General features: G+C 38.7%; 1 protein-coding gene across 1 annotated transcript; it reads left to right on the forward strand.

Annotated features, from left to right (window-relative positions):
* Positions 1-23,545, forward strand: LOC126195025 (uncharacterized). Its single transcript, XM_049933462.1, has 3 exons — positions 1-85; positions 20,444-20,599; positions 23,383-23,545. The coding sequence occupies exons 1-3, from the start codon at positions 25-27 to the stop codon at positions 23,472-23,474; spliced, it is 309 nt and encodes a 102-aa protein (XP_049789419.1). The 5' UTR covers positions 1-24; the 3' UTR covers positions 23,475-23,545.
* Positions 23,546-24,516: the final 971 nt, after the last annotated feature.

Here is a 24,516-nt window from a genome sequence, read left to right on the forward strand (position 1 = left end):
AGTAAAAATGGCACACCTGTAAGCATGAAACTGCTGAGGATACCTGTTAATGGAACAGATACTACAGTTTCCATGGAACTGCACAGTATGTAAAATTTTTACAAGAAATGCTTCAGTAATCCTTATCTGTAACCTTAATATCAGAAACATTAATATTTTAAAAATAAAAAGTTCGCTGAAAGAAATAAGCAAGTCTTAAACATATTAGCAATAAAATAATATTTCTTTTCAGATATAAAAATTCTATACTCCTTATGCTCTGCACATAACAAATATTCTCTCCTTAAATTTTCCTCTGTGTGAAGCGTCCATGATGAATGTGTTCTAAGGAGAGTGAAGCAAAGAGCTGCTCATACCCTGCAACATGCACAATATTAGGTGACAAAAGTGGTAAATCAGACTGAAACCAAACTAATGCACTGTGTTGATCACCAATTGTTTGAGATACTGACAAGCTCAACATTCTGTTTTTGTCATCTTTCCACATTTTATATGCAAATAATGAGGTGTGGTACCCAAGAGCATCCACAATAATTCATGTGATGTTTTGGGGGGAGGGGGAGACTCAAAAACTGTGCTGTCTTCTTATTTCATTTTATTAATATTGTAATGGATGCCATCCTTTTTTAATTATTGGTCTGAAACTGTAGCCTCAAATTATCAATAAAACATCATCCAGAATTTTATTAATTATATTTTCCAAAATCCCACACAAAGTGTAAATGGTTGCGATAACATACTAGACCTCTTAGTAACAAACAGTCCTGAACAAATAGAAAGTGTCATGATCAAGACAGGGATTTGTGACCATAAGGTCACTGCAGCAAAACTGAATACCAAAACATCCAAATCCATCAAAAATAAATGTGAAATATATGTATTTAAAAAAGCAGACAAAATTCAATTGACAGCTTCTTATGAGAAATTATCCACTCCTTCCAAACTATATAAGCTTCAATCTGATGTGGCTTAAATTCAAAGAAATAGTATTGACAACAGTTGAGAAGTTCATTCCAAGTGAATAAATAAGGTATGGAGGGATCCCCCTTAGACCAAAACAGCCAGGACACTTTTGTAGAAGCACCAAAAAAAAAAAAGACTATACCGGATTTAAAAGAATGCAAATCCTTCAAGATTGTTAATGTTTTGCATAAGCTTGACTTGACATAGCTCAGACTTCAATGCAAGATGCTTTTAGTGGTTTCTGCAATGAAATTCTGTGTCAAAATCTGACAGAAAACCCATAGGGAATCTGGTCATATGTAAAGTACATCAGCAGCAGCACACAATCGATATCTTCACTGCATGGTAGCAATGATAATATTACCAGTGACAGCACCATTAAAGTGGAGTTACTAAAGGTGTTTTTCCACAATTCTTTCATCAAAGAAGAGAGAGTAAATATTCCAGAATTCAGATTACTAACAGCTGCCAATGTGAGTCACTTCGAATCAAGTACTTGTTGTAGTGAAGCATCTTAAGTCATTAGGAAAGGTAAGTCTTGTAGTCCAAACCATATACCAATTAGACTCCTTTTGGGATATACTGATGTAATAGCTCTATATTTAGCAATCATATTCAACCACTTTCCAGACAAGGCCAGGAAATTGCACACTAATACACAAGGAAGCAAATAGAAGTACTCCCTTGAATTATAGACCTTTATTACTGACATAAATTTGTAGTATGATTTTGGAGCATGTACTGTGTTCATTCATTATGAAATACCTCAGAGCTAATGATCGATTGACACACATTCAGCACAGATTCAGAAAATGTTGTTCTTGTGAAACACAACTGGCCCATTATTCACAAGAAGTTATTAATTCTATCAACAGAGCAACTCAAGTTGATTCCATATTCCTGGATTTATGGGAGGCTTTTGATGCAATTCCTCACACATGGCTTCTAAGCAAATTTTGTATCCACAGAGTAGCTTTTCAGCTGATTGAGTGGATTTGTAACTCCCTGTCAGAAATGATAGTTTGTAGTCTAAATGGAGGTCATCGAGTGCAAAAGAAATTATATCTGGCATTACTAAGGATATGTTATTGGCCCTCTACTGTATCTGATCTGTATAAATAATTTGGGAGACAATGTGAACAGCCTTCTTAGATTGTTTACAGGTGATGCTGTTGTTTACTGTCTAATAGTCATCAGAAAACCAATACGATTACAAAATGATTTAGACATGATTTCTGTAAGGTGCAAAAAGTGATAGTTGACCCTGAACAATAAAAAGTGCAGGTTCATCCAAATGAGTACTAAAAAGTATCCATTAAATTTCATTACACAACAAATAATACAAAAACAGTACTTAGGGATTACAATTACGAGCAACTTAAGTTGAAACCATCATGTAGAAAATGTTGTTGGGAATGTAAATCAAAGATTGCATTTTATTGACAGAACACTTAGAACGAAGTAGTTCTGTTAAAGGGACTGTGTACACTAGAATAGTTCATCCTCTGCTAGAGTATTGCTGTGTGGTATGGGATCCTTACCAGATAGGACTGATGGAGGATACCTAAAAAGTTTAGAGAAGGCCAGTTTGTTTTCCATTATCGCAAAATGGAACATCATGGATAAAATACATGATCTGGGATTACAGTCATTAAAATCAAGGTGTTCATCATTGCAGTGAAATCTTGGAATGAAATTTCAGTCACCAACTTTCTCCTCTAAATGTGAAAATATTTTGCTGATGACCACCCACACAGGGCGAAATGATCATTGTAATAAAATAAGAGCAATCAGAGCTTGCATGGAAATGTTTAGGTGTTCATTCTTTCCACATACTATTGGAGAGTGGAACAGTTGAGAAATAGTCTGACTGTGGTTCTGTGAACCCCCTGATAAGCACTTGATATGAACTGCAGACTACTGCAATGCACGTGATGTAGATGCATCAAACAAAGTGATCCATAAGTTAGTGAAAATATAGCTGTAAAAATATTCACAAAATATATTTTTAATCATATCACAAAGAAATCAGGCATTACACTTATTAAAGAGTGTCAAGTGTTAGATTACTTAATCACGTAGGAAGAGTAGAGAACTTGAAAAGAGAACTGGATAGTTTGAACTTAAATATAGTGAGAATTACTGAAGTGTGACGCAAGAAGAACAAGAGTTCTAAAGAAAATAGGAATGCAGGTGAATTCCTATGAATAGCACAGTAAATGAACTATTACAGCCAGAATACTCAGAAACTATGATCCACTATCACTTACAAATTACCTCGAGCAATTAAACAGAGAACCAACTTGTGGAGATAACATCTTGGACCTACTGATAACAAACAGACCCGAACTTTTGGACTCTGTAAGTGCAGAACAGGGAATCAGTGATCATAAGGCCGTTGCAGCATCCCTGAATATGGAAGTTAATAGGAATATAAAAAAAGGGAGGAAGGTTTATCTGTTTAGCAAGAGTAATAGAAGGCAGATTTCAGACTACCTAACAGATCAAAACGAAAATTTCTGTTCCGACACTGACAATGTTGAGTGTTTATGGAAAAAGCTCAAGGCAATCGTAAAATGAGTTTTAGACAGGTACGTGCCGAGTAAAACTGTGAGGGTCGGGAAAAGCCCACCGTGGTTCAACAACAAAGTTAGGAAACTACTGCGAAAGCAAAGAGAGCTTCACTTCAAGTGTAAACGCAGCCAAAACCTCTCAGACAAACAGAAGCTAAACGATGTCAAAGTTAGCGTAACGAGGGCTATGCGTGAAGCGTTCAGTGAACTCGAAAGTAAAATTCTATGTACTGACTTGACAGAAAATCCTAGGAAGTTCTGGTCTTACGTTAAATCAGTAAGTGGCCCGAAACAGCATATCCAGACACTGACGTCGATCTGTTGTAGAATTTTAGAACATGTTTTTTGCTCGCGTGTCATGTCGTTTTTGGAAACCCAGAATCTAATCTGTAGGAATCAACATGGATTCTGGAAACAGCGATCGTGTGAGACCCAACTCACTTTATTTATTCATGAGACCCACAAAATATTAGATACAGGCTCCCAGGTAGATGCTATTTTCCTTGACTTCCAGAAGGCGTTCGATACAGTTCCGCACTGTCACCTGATAAACAAAGTAAGAGCCTACGGAATATCAGGCCAGCTGTGTGGCTGGATTGAAGAGTTTTTAGCAAACAGAACACAGCATGTTGTTATCAATGGAGAGACGTCTACAGACATTAAAGTAACCTCTGGCGTGCCACAGGGGAGTGTTATGGTACCATTGCTTTTCACAATATATATAAATGACCTAGTAGATAGTGTCGGAAGTTCCATGCGGCTTTTCGCGGATGATGCTGTAATATACAGAGAAGTTGCAGCATTAGAAAATTGTAGCGAAATGCAGGAAGATCTGCAGCGGATAGGCACTTGGTGTAGGGAGTGGCAACTGACCCTTAACATAGACAAATGTAATGTATTGCGAATACATAGAAAGAAGGATCCTTTATTGTATGATTATATGATAGCGGAACAAACACTGGTAGCAGTTACTTGTGTAAAATATCTGGGAGTATGCATGCGGAACGATTTGAAGTGGAATGATCATATAAAATTGATTGTTGGTAAGGCGGGTACCAGGTTGAGATTCATTGGGAGAGTCCTTAGAAAATGTAGTCCATCAACAAAGGAGGTGGCTTACAAAACACTCGTTCGACCTATACTTGAGTATTGCTCATCAGTGTGGGATCCGTACCAGATCGGGTTGACGGAGGAGATAGAGGAGATCCAAAGAAGAGCGGCGCATTTCGTCACAGGGTTATTTGGTAACCGTGATAGCGTTACGGAGATGTTTAGCAAACTCAAGTGGCAGACTCTGCAAGAGAGGCGCTCTGTATTGCGGTGTAGCTTGCTCACCATGTTTCGAGAGGGTGCATTTCTGGATGAGGTATCGAATATATTGCTTCCCCCTACCTATACCTCCAGAGGAGATCACAAATGTAAAATTAGACAGATTTGAGTGCGCACGGAGGCTTTCAGACAGTCGTTCTTCCCGCGAACCATACGCGACTGGAACAGAAAAGGGAGGTAATGACAGTGGCACGTAAAGTGACCTCTGCCACACACCGTTGGGTGGCTTGCGGAGTATAAATGTAGATGTAGATGTACAAATATATGTGTGTACTAGCTCTGCAAATGCTGAAGAGGTTGAAAAAATGTATGATAAAAAAAATTCAGTACCTAACTGCAAATTACTTATCTTAGAACACAGATAGGCAAACCTGCTTTTATAGCATTTCTAATTTTAGAAGCAGATATGGACTGTATTTGACTAGATATTGAATTTATGAGGGTCATTCTGAAAGTAATGCCTCCTATATTTACTAATGGAAATTACAGGAGATACATAAATCACAACAGCACAGATAAACAGAGTAATATTTCAGGTGCAGACTATCATTTTTCCACGTAGCCACCACCATACATTATGCACTTGAACTAGCCTCCATACTGTGCCTGTAAAAATCGGAATCAGCTGAAGCTAACCACTTCCTTACAGCTTTGACCAAAACATCCAAGTCTTGAAGATGTTCACCCGGCAGTCCATCTTTCAGTGGCCCAAAGAGATGGAAGTCTGAAGGCACTAAATTGGGACTGTACAGTGGATGTAGTACAAGAGTGTAGCCAAATTTTGCAGTGAGTTGCATGGTCGCAAAACTGGTGTGGAGCCTGGCATTATCAAGTTGCAGGTGAAAGTTATTCTTCTTCTTTGGCCTTACCCTGGAAATTCAGACTTTTCGGTTTAGTCAGTGTCATCTTGTAGTGTGCTGAATTGACAGTTTCTCCAAGCTCCAGAACACCTAAAACAAACACACCCTGGCTCTCACAGAACACTGTGTACATCTCTTTGCCTGTAGAGGGCTGTGTCTTGAATTTCTCCATTGACAGAGAATTCACATGTCATCATTCCATGGCTGTCCTTTTCATTCTGGCTCATAGTGGTGACACCACGTCTCATCATCGGTGGCCATGCTATTCAGAAAATCATCACATTCAGCTTCATATTGGTCCAGCAGGTCTCAACAGATTTCCATTCGATGAGTTTTTTGTTCTTCTGTAATCATCTTTTGGACCCATCTTTCACAGACTTTGCAGTAATCAAGATGTTCCAACATTGTTTCCGAAGCATTACACCCAATATTCAGCTTTGCACATGATTCTATGGCTGTTATCTGCCAATTAGCATGAATGAGTTGATCAAGACGCTCTTGATTGTGAGGGATGACAGCTGTGCAGGGTCGACTGGGTCGTGGCTTGTTATGCACACCCGTTTCACCACCTTGGAAATGCTACACTCATCGCCTCATTTTGCTCACATCTATTGTATCATCTCCGTACACTTTTAACAAGCATTGATGGATTTCAACCAGCGCAATTTCTTCAGCATTGAAGAATTGAGTCACACATTGCTGTTTTATATGCGTGTCCATATCAGACTCCATTTTGGAACCCTCCTCTGCTAGCGCCAAGTACTACAAAACAATGAAACCACCGCTAAACGAAAGAGAAAGGTTCAAGCATTAGCACTGCACCAATGACATCTGGTACAGGCATCCAAAGTCACCACAAGAAAATAGTAGGCATTCTTTGTGCAATGATCCTTTCATAGATTAAAGCTGAAGAAGCTGCAGATTACACCATCAACATCTGGCGCAGACATCCAAAGACACCACAAAAAGTTGGAGGCAGTCTTTGTGCAATGACCCTTTCATAGATTAAAGCTGAAGAAGCTGCAAAGAGGTAAAAATTCAAGGACAAAGGACGTAACTAAGTTGAAACAACTGGAGGTTGTTGAGAGCAAGGTTAATAGTCTAGATATTTGAAAGCATCTACTTATTTGATAATTTTCGCATTGCTAGTTACATCCTTCATTTTTTCATTTATCCTTCTGATTTTCATTACTTCAGTTTCTGTTAAGCTGCCTGCTTCTTCAACTACTCTCTGCCAGGTTTTTAGGTGTTCTTCCAATTTATGATCCATTTTCTTCCCAAATCATCACATCATCTGCATATGCTGTGATTTTCATATCATTTGCTATTGGCCCTTGGCTGGATTTCCTTATGGTGTTGTCTATGACTATATTAAAAAGTACTGGTGAGCACACACTTCCTTGCCAAACCCCTGTTTAGTATAAACCACGCTCAGTTTTTGCCATCTATTATAACACAATTCAGGCATTTTTTGTACATATTTCTGATTCTCAGTTGTTTTCCTTTTGACAATTTCAGTATATTTAAACTTTGCCATATCTATCCTTCTGACAGTGTTATAAGCCTTTTTTATACCTATGAATGTAACTGCAATGTGTTGAAATACTTTTTGTTCTTCTCTTACTTGTGGTTCTATCTTATTCCTGATTTTCTGTAAAATTATCTTTTCATAAAATCTTCATGCAGTGGCACAGTGGTATTGTTCATCTATAATTCTCATGGAGCACCTTGTTACCCTTCTTAAAGATAGGTACAACAGTTGCCTTTGTCCAGTCTTCAGAAATCTTTTCAAATGTCCATATCATCCTCATTATTCTATTCAACCACTGAGTTCTGATAGGTCCTGAAGCTTTGATCATTTCCACTGTGATGTCATCTAGTCCAGGAACTTTGCAATTTTCCATTTTTAATACAGCTTTCTCTACATCCAACATTTGCAGATATTCTCTTTCTGTTTCCTTTGTGATAGTGATATTTCTTTCATCTCCCTCTGTCTCACCACATGTATTTGTTTCAGCCTGTCTATCATATAGTTTTTGGAATTATTCTTTCCATACTTTCAAAACTACTTCTTCCTCCTAGATGGGATTTTGTTCTTTGTTGATGGCTTCTGAAGTATTTTGTTTTTGCTTCATTCTATTACCTAATACATGGTATAATATTTCTTTGTCATCCTTAAAATTCTCTTCTATATCTTTTATGAATTTTTCCCAAGACATCTTCTTACCGAGTGCTACAATTTTCCTTACTGCTGTTATTAGTTGTTTCCATTTGCCTCTGATATATTCTTTTCTGTTTTTAACTATTCTCTCCATGCATTATTACTGTCCTTCTTGACAGTTTCTGCAATTATCTCATACCACCATGGAATTTCTTTGTAAGTGGCTTTAGCTTATGTAATTCCACATGTTTCTTTTGCTACTCTGACTAGGGCCTATTTGAACCTCTTCAAATCTTCCTCTGTGTCCTTCCTCCCATTACACTACATTAATACTTGTTCCATAAATCATGAATACAACATTTCATAATGATGTAAAATGTGTCGCTTTAACATAGTTTTGTTTACACAGTGTTATTATTATTATAATTTGCCTTTACTACTTCATATCTAGAAATTTGATCTATTGAGTAGAAGGAATTCAGAAATTCTTTTAATATGTTTTTGAATGTTGATTGGCTATCTGTCAGACTTTTTGCTATTTGGCAAATTACTAAAGATTTGTGACAGCATATTTCACCCCTTTCCGTGCCAAAGTCAGATTTAAGCCAGAATAGTGAATATCATCCTTTCTTCTACTGTTGTAGCTATGCACTTTACTATTATTGTTGAATTGGGATGGGTTATTAATAACAAATTTCATAAGTGAATATATGTATTGCGAATGTACTGTGAATATCCTGAGTTCCTTAAATAAATGTCTGCAAGGTGATCTTGTGTGAGTTCCAGCTATTATTCTGATTACAGGCTTTTGTGCAATGAATAACTTTTCTCTTAATTTTGAATTACCCCAAAATATGATGCCATACGAAAGCATGAATGAAAAGAGGCATAGTAGGCTAATTTACTGATACGTTTATCACCAAAAATTTCAATAACATAAGTAGCTTAACCAAACCATTTCAGCAGACCATCAATGTGTTTCTTCCAGTTCAATTTCTTGTCAGTGCACACACCCAGAAATTTTGAATATTCTGCCTTAGCAACAGACTTCTGTTCAAAGTCTATATTTATCAATGATGTTATGCCATTTACTGCACAGAATTGTATGTACTGTGACTTCTCAAGATTTAATGAGAGTCCATTTGTAGAGAACCATTTAATAGTTTTCTGAAAAACATTATTTACAATTTCCTCGGCTGAATCTTGTTTGTTGGGTGTGATTACTATACTTGTATCATCAGCAAAAAGAACTAGCTTTTCATTTACATGAATTTTTTTTTTGGTCATCAGTCTACTGACTGGTTTGATGCGGCCCACCACAAATTCCTTTCCTGTGCTAACCTCTTCATCTCAGAGTAGCACTTGCAACCTACATCCTCAATTATTTGCTTGATGTATTCCAATCTCTGTCTTCCTCTACAGTTTTTGCCCTCTACAGCTCCCTCTACTACCATGGAAGTCATTCCCTCATGTCTTAGCAGATGTCCTATCATCCTGGCCCTTCTCCTTATCAGTGTTTTCCACATATTCCTTTACTCTCCAATTCTGCGTAGAACCTCCTCATTCCTTACCTTATCAGTCCACCTAATTTTCAACATTCGTCTATAGCACCACATCTAAAATGCTTCGATTCTCTTCTGTTCCGGTTTTCCCACAGTCCATGTTTCACTACCATGCAATGCTGTACTCCAGACGTACATCCTCAGAAATTTCTTCCTCAAATTAAGGCCGGTATTTGATATTAGTAGACTTATCTTGGCCAGAAATGCCTTTTTTTGCCATAGCGAGTCTGCTTTTGATGTCCTCCTTGCTCCGTCCATCATTGGTTATTTTACTGCCTAGGTAGCAGAATTCCTTAACTTCATTGACTTCGTGACCATCAATCCTGATGTTAAGTTTCTCGCTGTTCTCATTTCTACTACTTCTCATTACCTTCGTCTTTCTCCGATTTACTCTCAAACCATACTTTAACTCATTAGACTGTTCATTCCATTCAGCAGATCATTTAATTCTTCTTCACTTCCACTCGGGATAGCAATGTCATCAGCGAATCGTATCATTGATATCGTTTCACCTTGTATTTTAATTCCACTCCTGAACCTTTCTTTTATTTCCATCATTGCTTCCTCGATGTACAGACTGAAGAGTAGGGGCGAAAGGCTACAGCCTTATCTTACACCCTTCTTAATACGAGCACTTCGTTCTTGATCGTCCACTCTTATTATTCCCCCTTGGTTGTTGTACATATTGTATATGACCCGTCTCTCCCTATAGCTTACCCCTACTTTTTTCAGAATCTCGAACAGCTTGCACCATTTTATATTGTCAAACACTTTCTCCAGGTCGACAAATCCTATGAAAGTGTTCTGATTTTTCTTTAGCCTTGCTTCCATTATTAGCCTTAACGTCAGAATTGCCTCTCTCGTCCCTTTACTTTTCCTAAAGCCAAACTGATCGTCACCTAGCGCATTCTCAATTTTCTTTTCCATTCTTCTGTATATTATTCTTGTAAGCAGCTTCAATGGATGAGCTGTTAAGCTGATTGTGCAATGATTCTCGCACTTGTCAGCTCTTGCCGTCTTCGGAATTGTGTGGATGATGCTTTTCCGAAAGTCAGATGGTATGTCGCCAGACTCATATATTCTACACACCAACATGAATAGTCGTTTTGTTGCCACTTCCCCCAATGATTTTAGAAATTCTGATGGAATGTTATCTATCCCTTCTGCCTTATTTGACCGTAAGTCCTCCAAAGCTCTTTTAAATTCCGATTCTAATACTGGATCCCCTATCTCTTCTAAATCGACTCCTGTTTCTTCTTCTATCACATCAGACAAATCTTCACCCTCATAGAGGCTTTCAATGTATTCTTTCCACCTATCTGCTTTCTCCTCTGCATTTAACAGTGGAATTCCCGTTGCACTCTTAATGTTACCACCGTTGCTTTTAATGTCACCAAAGGTTGTTTTGACTTTCCTGTATGCTGAGTCTGTCCTTCCGACAATCATATCTTTTTCGATGTCTTCACATTTTTCCTGCAGCCATTTCGTCTTAGCTTCCCTGCACTTCCTATTTATTTCATTCCTCAGCGACTTGTATTTCTGTATTCCTGATTTTCCTGGAACATGTTTGTACTTCCTCCTTTCATCAATCAACTGAAGTATTTCTTCTGTTACCCATGGTTTCTTCGCAGCTACCTCCTTTGTACCTATGTTTTCCTTCCCAACTTCTGTGATGGCCCTTTTTAGAGATGTCCATTCCTCTTCAACTGTACTGCCTGCTGCGCTATTCCTTATTGCTGTATCTATAGCGTTAGAGAACTTCAAACGTATCCCGTCATTCCTTAGTACTTCCGTATCCCACTTCTTTGCGTATTGATTCTTCCTGACTAATGTCTTGAACTTCAGCCTACTCTTCATCACTACTATATTGTGATCTGAGTCTATATCTGCTCCTGGGTACGCCTTACAATCCAGTATCTGATTTCGGAATCTCTGTCTGACCATGATGTAATCTAATTGAAATCTTCCCGTATCTCCTGGCCTTTTCCAAGTATACCTCCTCCTCTTGTGATTCTTGAACAGGGTATTTGCTATTACTAGCTGAAACTTGTTACAGAAATCAATTAGTCTTTCTCCTCTTTCATTCCTTGTCCCAAGCCCATATTCTCCTGTAACCTTTTCTTCTACTCCTTCCCCTACAACTGCATTCCAGTCACCCATGACTATTAGATTTTCGTCCCTCTTTACATACTGCATTACCCTTTAAATATCCTCATACACTTTCTCTATCTGTTCATCTTCAGCTTGCGACGTCAGGATGTATACCTGAACTATCGTTGTCGGTGTTGGTCTGCTGTTGATTCTGATTAGAACAACCCGGTCACTGAACTGTTCACAGTAACACACCCTCTGCCCTACCTTCCTATTCATAACGAATCCTACATCTGTTATACCATTTTCTGCTGCTGTTGATATTACCCGATACTCATCTGACCAGAAATCCTTGTCTTCCTTCCACTTCACTTCACTGACCCCTACTATATCTAGATTGAGCCTTTGCATTTCCCTTTTCAGATTTTCTAGTTTCCCTACCACGTTCAAGCTTCTGACATTCCACGCCCCGACTCGTAGAATGTTATCCTTTCATTGATTATTCAATCTGTTTCTCATGGTAACCTCCCCCTTGGCAGTCCCCTCCCGGAGATCCGAATGGGGGACTATTCCGGAATCTTGTGCCAATGGAGAGATCGTCATGACACTTCTTTAATTACAGGCCACATGTCCTCTGGATAGACGTTACATGTCTTTAATGCAGTGGTTTCCATTGCCTTCTGCATCCTCATGTCGTTGATCATTGCTGATTCTTCCGCCTTTAGGGGCAATTTCCCACCCCTAGGACAAGAGAGTGCCCTGAACCTCTATCCGCTCCTCCGCCCTCTTTGACAAGGCCATTGGCAGAATGAGGCTGACTTCTTATCCCGGAAGTCTTCGGCTGCCTATGCTGATTATATATCAAAATTTAGGCAGTGGCGGGGATCGAACCCGGGACCGAAGACGTTTTGATTATGAATCAAATACGCTACCCCTAGACCACAGTCTTTACATGAATACAGAGTGGCAAATCATTAACATATATTAAGAACAGTAAAGGACCCAAGACTGTAGCCTGTGGAACACCATTCGTGATACGTCCCCAGTTAGAGACTCTGCTGATTTTTGCAGACTATCTATACTGTTAATTTCAACCTTCTGCATTCTTCCAGTTAAATATGAATTAAACCATTTGTGCACTGTCTCACTCATACCACAATACTTAAGATTATCTAGAAGAATTTCATAGTTACACAGTCAAAAGCCTTTGAGAAATCGCAAAATATCACAATGGGTGATGTTCAGTAATTCAAAGCGTTTAATATTTGATCAGTGAAAGCATATAAAGCATTTCCTGTTGAATAGCCTTTCTCAAAACCAAACTGACATTTTGTTAGTACTTCATTTTTACAAATATGTAATGCTACTCTTGAATACATTACTTTTCCAGGAATTTTAGATAAAGCTGTCAGAAGTGAGATTTGACAGTAGTTGTTAGCATCAGACCTATCCCCTTTATTATGCAATGGTTTAGCAATAGTGTATTTGAGTCTGTCTAGAAAAATGACCTGTTTCAGTAAGCTGAGAATGCTACTTATCTGTTGGGAACAAGTTTTTAGTACTCTGTTGGATATGCCACCAATTCCATGTGAGCTTTTACTTTTCAGTGAAATTATTATTTTCCTAATTTCATTAGGAGAGGTGGGTTGGATTTCAATTTTATCAAATTGCATAGGCATTGCCTCCTCCATATGCTGGCTTTCATTTTCTAATGAATAGCTGAATCCTATTTTCTCTATAACACTTAAAAACGATTATTAGAAATGTTTTGTACTTCTGACTTTTTGTTAACAAACTTTTCATTGAGTTTGATAGAAATACAGTCTTCCTTTGCTCTTGGTTGCCTTTTTCTCTTTTAAAATATTCCAAATTGTTTTAATTTTATTATGAGATGTGCACATACTTCTGGACTTCTTAACAACCTTTCCTAATGCACTGCAGTAGTTTTTGTAATGTTTCACTGTTTCTGTATCATTACTACTTCTAGCTATAAGATACGTTTCCCTTTTTTGTTTACAAGATATTTTTTGTCTCTTTAGTAAGCCATGGCTTTTTGGATGGTGTCTTACAATCATATTTCACTGTTTTCATAGGGAAACTGTTTTCAGATGTATTCACAATGGTATTATGAAATAGGTTAAATTGTAAATTAGCATCAGATTCCCTCTACAGCTCATCCCTGTCTAACTGTTACAAGCTTTCCCTAAAATTTTCATTTGTTAAATCGTTAGTTAAATCACTATTTTGGAGGACTGTTTTGCATTACTGTATGGAGATGTGTAATATACTGTAACTGGCTGTGCATCATTATCAGACAGACTATTCTTAACAGGAAAAGGATTTATTTGATTAAAAAGCGCGTCACAATCTCGATTTTAATGCTTCGCAAAGTAACATGCGGTGTTTGGTGGAATTCGAATTTCTACCTTCGTAACATGGAAATATGCAGTGTATATGTTTCTGCACATCAAAGATCTTTCCAAAACGTGTTTTTTTCCCTGAGTTTCATTTTCTAAAGTGTCAGGAAATTCTGCACCGGTGTATAAAACCATAAACCATAAAAGGATTGATAAGTGCCGAGAAAAAGTATACTGTCACTTAACACGGAAAAAATGTATTTTCACCCGGGAGAAAGTGTATTTTCAACCGGGAAAAATCCGGCAATTATTTTTCCTTGTCCATGTAGACACCCTGTTACAACTTGTACAGAGAATAGTCAAAAGACATGAAAGGGAGGGAGTAGTTTAGGAGGGTATGTGAGAGAGTAGTAGCCTTTTCTTTCTTTCTTTCTTTCTTTCTTTGGGCCTTGTCCTGCCTCAGCACAGGGTCAGCCGTATTATTATAGAGTTGGCAGTGTTAGTTGCACAGTGTAGATGGATGCCTTTCCTGCCACCACCCCGAACACCCCAGGACATAAGTAGTGCACACCAACTGTCTGCTTCTAGTGTAAGCCATAAAATAGTGCGATTAAAAAGTCTGTGAGCCATGTAACTGAGGCGGAACATGGGGACCAGCCTGATATTCACCTAGCGGGATGTGGAAAACCGTGAGAGTAGTAGCCTATCCCACATGTTATTCAGTCTTTTCACAGAGCATCTACATCTACATCTACATCCATACTCTGCAAGCCACCTGATGGTGTGTGGTGGAGGGTACTTTTAGTACCTCTATTGGTTCTCCCTTCTATTCCAGTCTCGTGTTGTTCATGGAAAGAAAGATTGTCGGTATGCCTCTCTGTGGGCTCTAATCTCTCTGATTTTATCCTCATGGTCTCTTCGCGAGATATACGCAGGAGGGAGCAATATACTCCTTGACTCCTCGGTGAAGATATGTTCTCGAAACTTCAACAAAAGCCCGTACCGAGCTAATGAGCATCTTTCATGCAAAGTCTTCCACTGGAGTTTATCTATCATCTCCGTAACGCTTTCACGATTACTAAATGACCCTGTAACGAAGCACGCTGCTCTCCATTGGATCTTCTCTATCTCTTCTATCAACCCTATCTGGTACGGATCCCACACTGGTGAGCAATATTCAAGCAGTGGGCGAACAAGTGTACTGTAACCTACTTGATTGGTTTTCAGATTGCATTTCCTTAGGATTCTTCCAATGCTGGCATCTGCTTTACCAGCGATCAATTTTATATGATCATTATAAATGGTTCAAATGGCTCTGAGCACTATGGGACTTAACTTCTGAGGTCGTCAGTCCACTAGAACTTAGAACTACTTAAACCTAACTAACCTAAGGACATCACATACATCCATGCCTGAGGCAGGATTTGAGCCCGCAACCGTAGCGGTCACGCGGTTCCAGACTGTAGTGCCTGGAACTGCTCGGCCACCCCGGCCAGCTATGATCATTCCATTTTAAATCACTCCTAATGCCTACTCCCAGATAATTTATGGAATTAACTGCTTCCAGTTGCTGACCTGCTATATTGTAGCTAAATGATAAAGGATCTTTCTTTCTATGTATTCGCAGCACATTACACTTGTCTACATTGAGATTCAATTGCCATTCCCTGCACCATGCGTCAATTCGGATCCTCCTGCACTTCAGTACAATTTTCCATTGTTACAACCTCTCAATATACCACAGCATCACCCGCAAAGAGCCTCAGTGAACTTCTGATGTTATCCACAAGGTCACTTATGTATATTGTGAATAGCAACGGTCCTACGACACTCCCCTGCGGCACACCTGAAATCACTCTTACTTCGGCAGACTTCTCTCCATCGAGAATGACATGCTGTGTTCTGTTATCTAGGAACTCTTCAATCCAATCACACAATTGGTCTCCATATGCTCTTACTTTGTTCATTAAACGGCTGTGGGAAACTGTATCAAACGCCTTGCAGAAGTCAAGAAATAAGGCATCTATCTGGGAACCCGCGTCTATGGCCCTCTGAGTCTCATGGACGAATAGCGCAAGCTGGGTTTCACACGATCATCTTTTTCAAAACCCATGCTGATTCCTACAGAGTAGATTTCTAGTCTCCAGAAAAGTCATTATACTCGAACATAATACATGTTCCAAAATTCTACAACTGATCGACGTTAGAGATATAGGTCTATAGTTCTCCACATCTGTTCGATGCCCCTTCTTAAAAACGGGGATGACCTGAACCCTTTTCCAGTCCGTCGCGTACTCTGTGTAAAATCGAACTGGTATCCCATCAGGTCCAGCAGCCTTTCCTCTTTTGAGCGATTTTAATTGTTTCTCTATCCCTCTGTCATCTATTTCGATATCTACCATTTTGTCATCTGTGAGACAATCTAGAGAGGGAACTACAGTGCAGCCTTCCTCTGTGAAACAGCTTTGGAAAAAGGCATTTAGTATTTCGGCCTTTAATCTGTCATCTTCTGTTTCAGTAACATTTTGGTCACAGAGTGTCTGGACATTTTGTTTTGATCCATCTATGCATTTGGGAGGACGACGGTTCAATCCCGTCTCCGGCCATCCTGATTTAGGTTTTCCGTGATTTCCCTAAAATTGTTTCAGGCAAATGCTGGGATGGTTCCTTTGAAAGGGCACGGCCGATTTCCTTCCCAATCCTTCCCTAACCCAAGCTTGCGCTCCGTCTCTAATGACCTCGTTGTCGACGGGACGTTAAACACTAACCACCACCACTTGATCCACCTACCGCTTTGACATAAGACCAAAATTTCTTAGGATTTTCTGCCAAGTCAGTACATAGAACGTTACTTTCGAATTCATTGAACACCTCTCGCATAGCCCTCCTCAGACTACGTTTCGCTTCACGTAATTTTTGTTTGTCTCCGAGGCTTTGGCTATGTTTATGTTTGCTGTGAAGTTCCCTTTGCTTCCACAGCAGTTTTCTAACTCGGTTGTTGTACCACGGTGGCTCTTTTCCATCTCTTATGATCTTGCTTGGCACATACTCATCTAATGCGTATTGTATGATGGTTTTGAACTTTGTCTACTGATCCTCGACACTATTTGTTCTTGAGACAAAACTTTTGTGTTGAACCTTTCAAGTACTCTGAAATCTGCTTTTTGTCACTTTTGCTAAACAGAAAAATCTTCCTACCTTTTTTGATATTTCTATTTACGGCTGAAATCATCAATGCAGTAACCGCTTTATGATAGCTGATTCCCTGTTCTGCGTTAACTGTTTCAAATTGTTCGGGTCTGTTTGTCACCAGAAGGTCTAATATGTTATCACCACGAGTTGGTTCTCTGTTTAACTGCTCAAGGTAGTTTTCAGATAATGCACTTAAAAAGATTTCACTGGGTTCTTTGTTCCTGCCACCCGTTATAAACATTTAAGTCTCCCAGTCTATATCCGGCAATTTAAAATCTCCACCCAGAACTATAACATGGTCAGGAAATCTACTCGAAATATTTTCCAAATTTTCCTTCAGGTGCTCTGTCACAACAGCTGCTGAGCCAGTGGGCCTACAGAGACATCCAATTACCATGTTTGAGCCTGCTTTAACCGTGACCTTCACCCAAATTATTTCACATTTCGGATCTCTGTCAATTTCCTTCGATACTATTGTACTTTTTATCACTATAAACATGCCTCCCCCTTCACTGTCCAGCCTGCCTCTGCAGTATACATTCCAATCTGAGTTTAGAATTTCATTACTGTTTACATCTGGTTTCAGCCAACTTTCCGTCCCTAATACTATGTGGGCATTGTGACCGTTTATTAAAGAGAGCGATTCTGGGACCTTTCTATAGACGCTCCTGCATTGTGCTATTAGCACATTAATATTGTTATTCCCTGTTGCATTTTGCCTACTGCTACCTTGCCGCATCTCAGGAGGTGTCTTGTCGGGCCTAGGGAGGGAATTCTCTAACCTAAAAAACCCACATGTGCACTTCACACATACTCTGCTACCCTTGTAGCTGGTTCCTGCGTGTAGTGCACACCTGACCTATTCATGGGGACCCTACATTTCTCCACCCGATAGCGGAGGTCAGGAAAGTTGCATCCCAGATCTCTGCACAATCGTCTGAGCCTCTGGTTTAAGCCTTCCACTCGGCTCCAAACCAGAGGACCACGAGATACTACAAATAGTTAGCTCAGATTCCAATCCACGAGCGAGGCTTTCCGCCTTCACCAACTCTGCCAACCGCCTGTATGAACTGAGGATGACCTCTGAACCCAGACAGCAGGAATCATTGGTGTCGACATGAGCAACAATTTGCAGTTGGATGCACCCAGTGCTCTCTATCGCTGCCGGCAGGGCCTCTTACACATCTCAGATGAGACCCCCCAGCAAGCAGAGTGAACACTGGCCTTCTTCCCCGACCTTTCCGCTATCTCCTTAAGGGGTCCATCACCTGCCTAATGTTGGAGCTACCAATAACTAATAAACCCCTCCCCCATGTGCCTGCTCAGACCTTGCTGAAGGAGCAGCCACATGTCCACTCACAGGCTGAGTGGGCGATGCCACACGGCCAGCCTCCACATTGACCCTCTGCCTCGTGCACCGCTAACGCTGCTGAACCCACCACTCCCCTTGGGGAGAGGGTGGCCCAACTGCACCCAGTACCCGTGAAGATGTCTCGACAGCAGGGACCATGGGCGAAGCATGTAACACCTGGGGTGTACCATGCAACGCACCAGACTTCCCACTGCCACTACACTCCGAGGCAGCAGCCTGAAGACGGCTGACTGCGGCCATCAATACGTTCAGCTGTTCGCGAACAGTGGCCAGCTCCTCCTGCATCCGTACACAGCAGTCACACATCCTATCCATCCTAAGAAATCAATTTACTGTAGAGAGTTAATCGCTGTTCGCGAACAGTGGCCAGCTCCTCCTGCATCTGTACACAGCAGTCACACATCCTATCCATCCTAAGAAATCAATTTACTGTAGAGAGTTAATCAACTTTTAACTAGACTGCTTATTCTGTTTCTACTGAATATTGTAAAGGAAATTGAGGAGAAGTTTGGAAAAGGAATCACAATTCACGAAGAACAAATAACAACTTCAAAGTTGATTGGTGACATTATAATGCAAAGGACTTCGAAGACTGGGTGATCAGAATGAACAATGCCTTTCAGAGTTTTTATAATGTGAACAACAAAACTTGAACAAGGCTAATTTTACTCAAATTAAATCAGGTGATGCTGAAGGAGCTAGATCAGTGAATGAGAGACAAAAATCAGTAGACAACTTTACCATAGTAAATGATGATGACAGAAGCAAGAAAATTTAAATGCGTACAGGCAACAGCAAGGAGAGCTGTTCTGAAAAAGCTAATATTTTTATATTTAATATGTCTAATGAAGAGCTTCATGTAGGATAGGAGAGGGTGATTTTCATCAAACCAGTACCTCTAATATCAGACAGACACAGGACATTCGCATCTGCCTTGATTTTGGGACCAGCAATCAAAATATAGGTTTTCTGTGGTTTACCTAAATTGTGTAAGACAAGTGCCATGGCATTTCCTTTCAAAAGGACATGCCCAATGTCTCTCCTCATCAATCCTCAATGTTGATGAGATGTTAAACCTTAATCTCTCTTTTCTTTCTTATTGACCACAGTACGGCACTAGAACTGCTATTGCACCAAGGAACAGTGAACAATGTGAACAGAGCGACAACAAAACAAACCTAATTACGTAGTAACTGCTAATACTACCTTGTTTCCTGTAATGCTGAGCATTAGTAATCTGCAATTCAGTAGAAACAGAAATCAGTTGTAGAAGTGTAGGAGAATTCTGTGTATAATGGAAATTTCAAATTCAGTATGAGCAAATGTCCATTAAAAGGGGATTGAAAAGGATAGCAAAGGAAAATTGAATGTTAAATGATATGGGTTATATGAACAACTGAAGGTGCCTGTTGGTACTGACGTGTAGGGAAGAACCATAAGTTGACCAAAAATTAAATGATTTGGTAGAGATAGACTTTGGATGTAAATGTGTTGTCACCATTTGGAGCAAAAAAACAAAAAGTGAAGCCCAGATTAGTAGCATTATGTCCTGTTGATTCAAAAATGAAAAATAACTGAAGCTGTGCACACTAATAATAGAGAAAGTAATTTTCACTTGTAAGAATCCATAGATTGTAAATTGTAATTTTCACTTGCAAGGATCCATAGACTAAGTATTCTTGGTCATTGCTGCAATAATGTTATGCTGAAAATATTTCTGAATCTTATCAGTATGATTTGCCTACTGACATTTTCAGAGATTTTGCCATGTAATTGTTGTTGTAGAGTGACTCAAATATATAATCTATTTATGATAAATTGTATAACTCACATTTAGATATTTAAATATAAACTTGTTTACATACAAAAACATTGTTGTTTCTGGCTAATGGAACCACTGCTGACTTTTTACATATAATAAGCTGTATGAAGTACAGCTGAAATTGTTTGAGTACTGCTAAAATCTTTATTCGTTGTTTTCAGCTCTCAAACCCACCTCTGGACCAAATATGAAATGTCTAATTACCTATAAAAATAGGGTTGATGCTGAGCTGCTCTCTGAAAATCAAGATGATTCAAATGTATATTATTATGAAGGTGGTGGGACAACATCGAGTTCATTTTCATCTTTGTGTGCAGGTACTTACATTTTATCCCTAATATTTTGTTGGTTACTAAGCACTTTTGGCTCAATTGAGCTGGTGATCATTATCTGTTGGTACGTTCATTATTTCATTTAGCCTCTGGATGTTCTATATTGAGTGAAATTGAGTTAAATTACCCTATTTCATCATAATTTCTTGTACAAAATGTTGATTTGTATTGGTTAACTATATCACGCATACGGTGATATTAATAAGAGAGATGTATGGTGTTTGGTCCATAACTGAATTTCCAAGAAGTTACTTTGAGCTTTCCACATCCTTAGTTCCTCCCCCTTCCCTAGAGAAAGGGCAAAGAGGTAGGTATAGCATCTAAAATACCAGCTTAAGTGCATATATAGAAGAATAAATGATTGTAAATTGGGGTAATGGTTGAACATGAGATTCTGGTATGTGAAACCTAACCAAAGAATACCAGAAATCACTTGCTTGGTGACAATATCAGTAAAAAAGGGAAAAAAGTTATAGAGAAAGGTAAATAAAAACATAAATTATAAATTAATAACAATACATGTTATTATCATGGTAAAGAATGTTTGAGAGAAGAAACATGTAGAAGATAAGGAAATGAATTTATGTCATTATGTTGAGCAATTTAAGGGCACATTAGTTAGTAATACAAACATCAAAAATGCATTATAGCATATTAACTTCATCTTATGCAGCAATACAACTGACACCAAAAAATATTTTCTATGCAGAAACTGCAATAAGAACATTGTGTAAAGTTGATGACTGAGCCTCCTGTAGGAAGCTCTTTTGGGATGTAGAGACTCTTACACTTATGTCCCAATACAAAGAAGTCCAGAAAAATGTAGGCACATGTTGATAGTTAATACATTCAGAATAAAATGACTTATCATTGCAATTTTGTACACTAGCATAGCCCATTGTTTTCTCAACTAATCTAGGTGTGTGCTTCCCAGCACCTGACAGTGCAGCATTGAATGAAGTAAGATTGTCATTCGAGCAGCACGATTGTCATTTGAGCAGCACAAGGCCATATCGCAGTGGTACTGGAAGTACAGAAACACGATGGAGGTACAGTAGCAATGGCGTAATGTGTACAGAACTCAGCCACAAACATGTACAACAATGTATCATATTCTGGAGAAATTTGAAGCCAAAGAGTCTGTTCAGGGTGACCAAAAACATCAACAAGTGCTGCTGTGTTGAAACATTTTACCACGTCTCTTCATAAATCTGTGAAGTGAGGTACACATGAAAGTGAGCTAAGCTGATCAAGCATATGACGAATTCTGAAGGCTGCAAAGTGGAAAGTGTGCATTCCAAGATCACTGCACACTATGAGTAAGGACAACCTGGATCAAAGAATGGAGTACTGCAAGTCGCATGATGGAATGCTTAATGAGAATGAACAGTTTTCAGGGATGATTATCTTGTCTAGTGAGGTGCAATTAAAGCAGAACGGTACTGTAAATTGCCACTACTGCATGTACTGAGCTTCCGAGAATCCTCATGTTCACATGAACAAACATGTTATCTACTGAGTGTTAATGTGTGGTAAGGTCTGTTATTGCATGGTTTGATTGGCTCACTCTTATGTTATGTCATCATATGCTGCAAGCATCGATTTTACCTGCCATCCAAGAGGTGCATGGAAATGAAAGATCTTACCTACAACAAGATGGCACTCCACCTCACTACCACAGAGATGTCAGAGCCTACTTGGATGAAAATCTATCTGGATGATGGATAGGTCAAAAAGGAGGTGCTGGGTACCCACCATGGTCCCCAGACCTTATACCTCTTGACTTCTACCTATGGGGGACCTTGAAAAATGAAGTTTCGCAACAGAAGCCAGCTACACTGAATGAGCTACAAGAAACCATTGAGGCATACTGTGCAGCTATCACACCAGCAACACTGACAGCTGTAGTTCGATCAACAGTTCAGTGACATCAATATTGATGGTTGCTAATGGGGGTAACTTTGAACACATAAAATAACCTTCCTCCTGTGCAAGAATTGTAACTATGTGTCATTTTGTTCCATTAATATTGACTATCAAAGAGTGTCTACATTTTTCTGGACCCCTCTGTATAGATGCTACCTTATGGTATTTGTGCTTAATAAAAACAGTATAATTCACAACCACAATACTTTATGCAAAGATAATTTCCATTTTGATTAGAGGGTTCAGAATGGAGTTTTACATTCTGGTTTAAAAGTTTATACCAGGGTAGTAATAGATATCAGGCAAGAAATTTAAAATCCTCAGTAATTAAAACTGTAAAGAAGTTATTAGCCCTCCTTCTATAATTTATCAGAATATTTGACCCCATGGACGTAATTACTACTTAATTCTAATGTTCATGTCAAACATATGCTAAGTGTGCCACTATATAGGCAGCTGAAAGTGTTGTGTATAAAATAAATAAATGCTTTTTTGAAAGTAGTGGATAAAAACAGCAGCTGCTTTTTGTTAGAGAAGGAGTAAAGGCCTTTTGCAAATTAGTTGCTTTTATCATAATATAACTACATAAAGTTCCGCGATCTAAAAGTAATTCTCATAGTTGTCAGTTGGGGTAGATTAGCACCAGTCATACTTTATTGTTAGTATTTGTTACAGAAATTTCCCATAGTGGCTGTTACTGCCTGTATATCTTGACATGTTCCACATCCCTGTTTATACAGCAAGATATGTTAGTGAATGAGTGAAAAAATGTGTTCAACTCATTTAGTTTTAGAGGAACAGATGTTGAATAATAATTTCATACTTGTGTTAATTTGTTGTAGATTTTCAGGAGAATGATCATGAGATTCTAAACTTGGCACCAAGGAAATCACTTTGCATTCTACTGGAGAAACAGTGCCAGACAGAATCATAACAAATGGATCACAAGCTATTTACACTTCAAAGCACTGAATTTGAAAAAATTATGTAACTCGTTTGAATAAGCCTCCAGACTTTTCTAAAACTGGACCTTGATGCCTCCTTGGAAGGAGCTAACTATACTTGAAATAACTTCACCTAAATGTATAAAAAAAAAACATTTTAGACTGAATTCAAGTGCCTATGAGAAGAATTTCATAGAAATAATGTAATTGCAATTATGTAAAAAATATAACAATTTGATTACTGCACTCATTATTGCAGACTTTCCATAAGTAAGTCTCAGAATGCTTTATGTTTGTATCAGTACCTATGCAACAGTCAAAATTATATAAAACTCTGGTGCAGTCTCTAGAAGAGGTAAATGAGATATGGATGGAATTTCTCAAAGTAGTAGTTTCAGATGTATCATAAAATTACTGAAGCGTAAAATACAGTATTTTTTCTACATGTAAGGAATGTACATATTTTTAGTATAAATTATTTTGATACCTGTTTGTACAAATTTGATATCAAAATGTTATTGATAATCCACAGTCTCCGCTTTGTGTAATATATATAAATGTTTGTATAATTTAGTGACTGGATGTATTCATATTTTTGTATGTGGATTGGAACTAGCATTGGCAAATTTAATTCATCTAGATGATTGGTATATGTTTTGTATGATGTAAATGTCTGTTATGTTATCAAAGTGAAACAAATAAAGGCCAATGATGTGGTTAAAGTGTTAATGAGATCATTTTTTAATGACAGAATGAAGAATATTGTTCACATATGTGAAAAACGTATTAATTTTGTCAATTTCAAAACAATATTCTGGAAAGGATAGTTGCTACTCACCATACTGCAGAGATGCTGAGTTGCAGGTAGGCACAAGAAAAAGGCCAGACCTCTGACCTCAGAGCCAGAGACTATGGTCATGTGTGTGAGTCTTGTTTGAATGAGTGTGTGCGTTTGCGTGTATGTTGTCTATTTCCGGTGAAGGCCTTGTTGGCCGAAAGCTTACTTTCTGACATTCTTTTTGTTGTGCCTAT

This window comes from Schistocerca nitens, chromosome 7, assembly GCF_023898315.1.
Source record: "Schistocerca nitens isolate TAMUIC-IGC-003100 chromosome 7, iqSchNite1.1, whole genome shotgun sequence".
Lineage (NCBI taxonomy): Eukaryota > Metazoa > Arthropoda > Insecta > Orthoptera > Acrididae > Schistocerca > Schistocerca nitens.

What these genes read in the sequence shown, in the direction of transcription:
- LOC126195025 (XM_049933462.1), top strand. Translation starts at nt 25, where the DNA reads ATGAAACTGCTGAGGATACCTGTTAATGGAACAGATACTACAGTTTCC. An exon ending in AGTTTCCATGGAACTGCACA is followed by an intron (nt 86 to 20,443) that starts GTATGTAAAATT and finishes CGTTGTTTTCAG; the next exon opens with CTCTCAAACCCACCTCTGGA. An exon ending in ATTTTCATCTTTGTGTGCAG is followed by an intron (nt 20,600 to 23,382) that starts GTACTTACATTT and finishes AATTTGTTGTAG; the next exon opens with ATTTTCAGGAGAATGATCAT.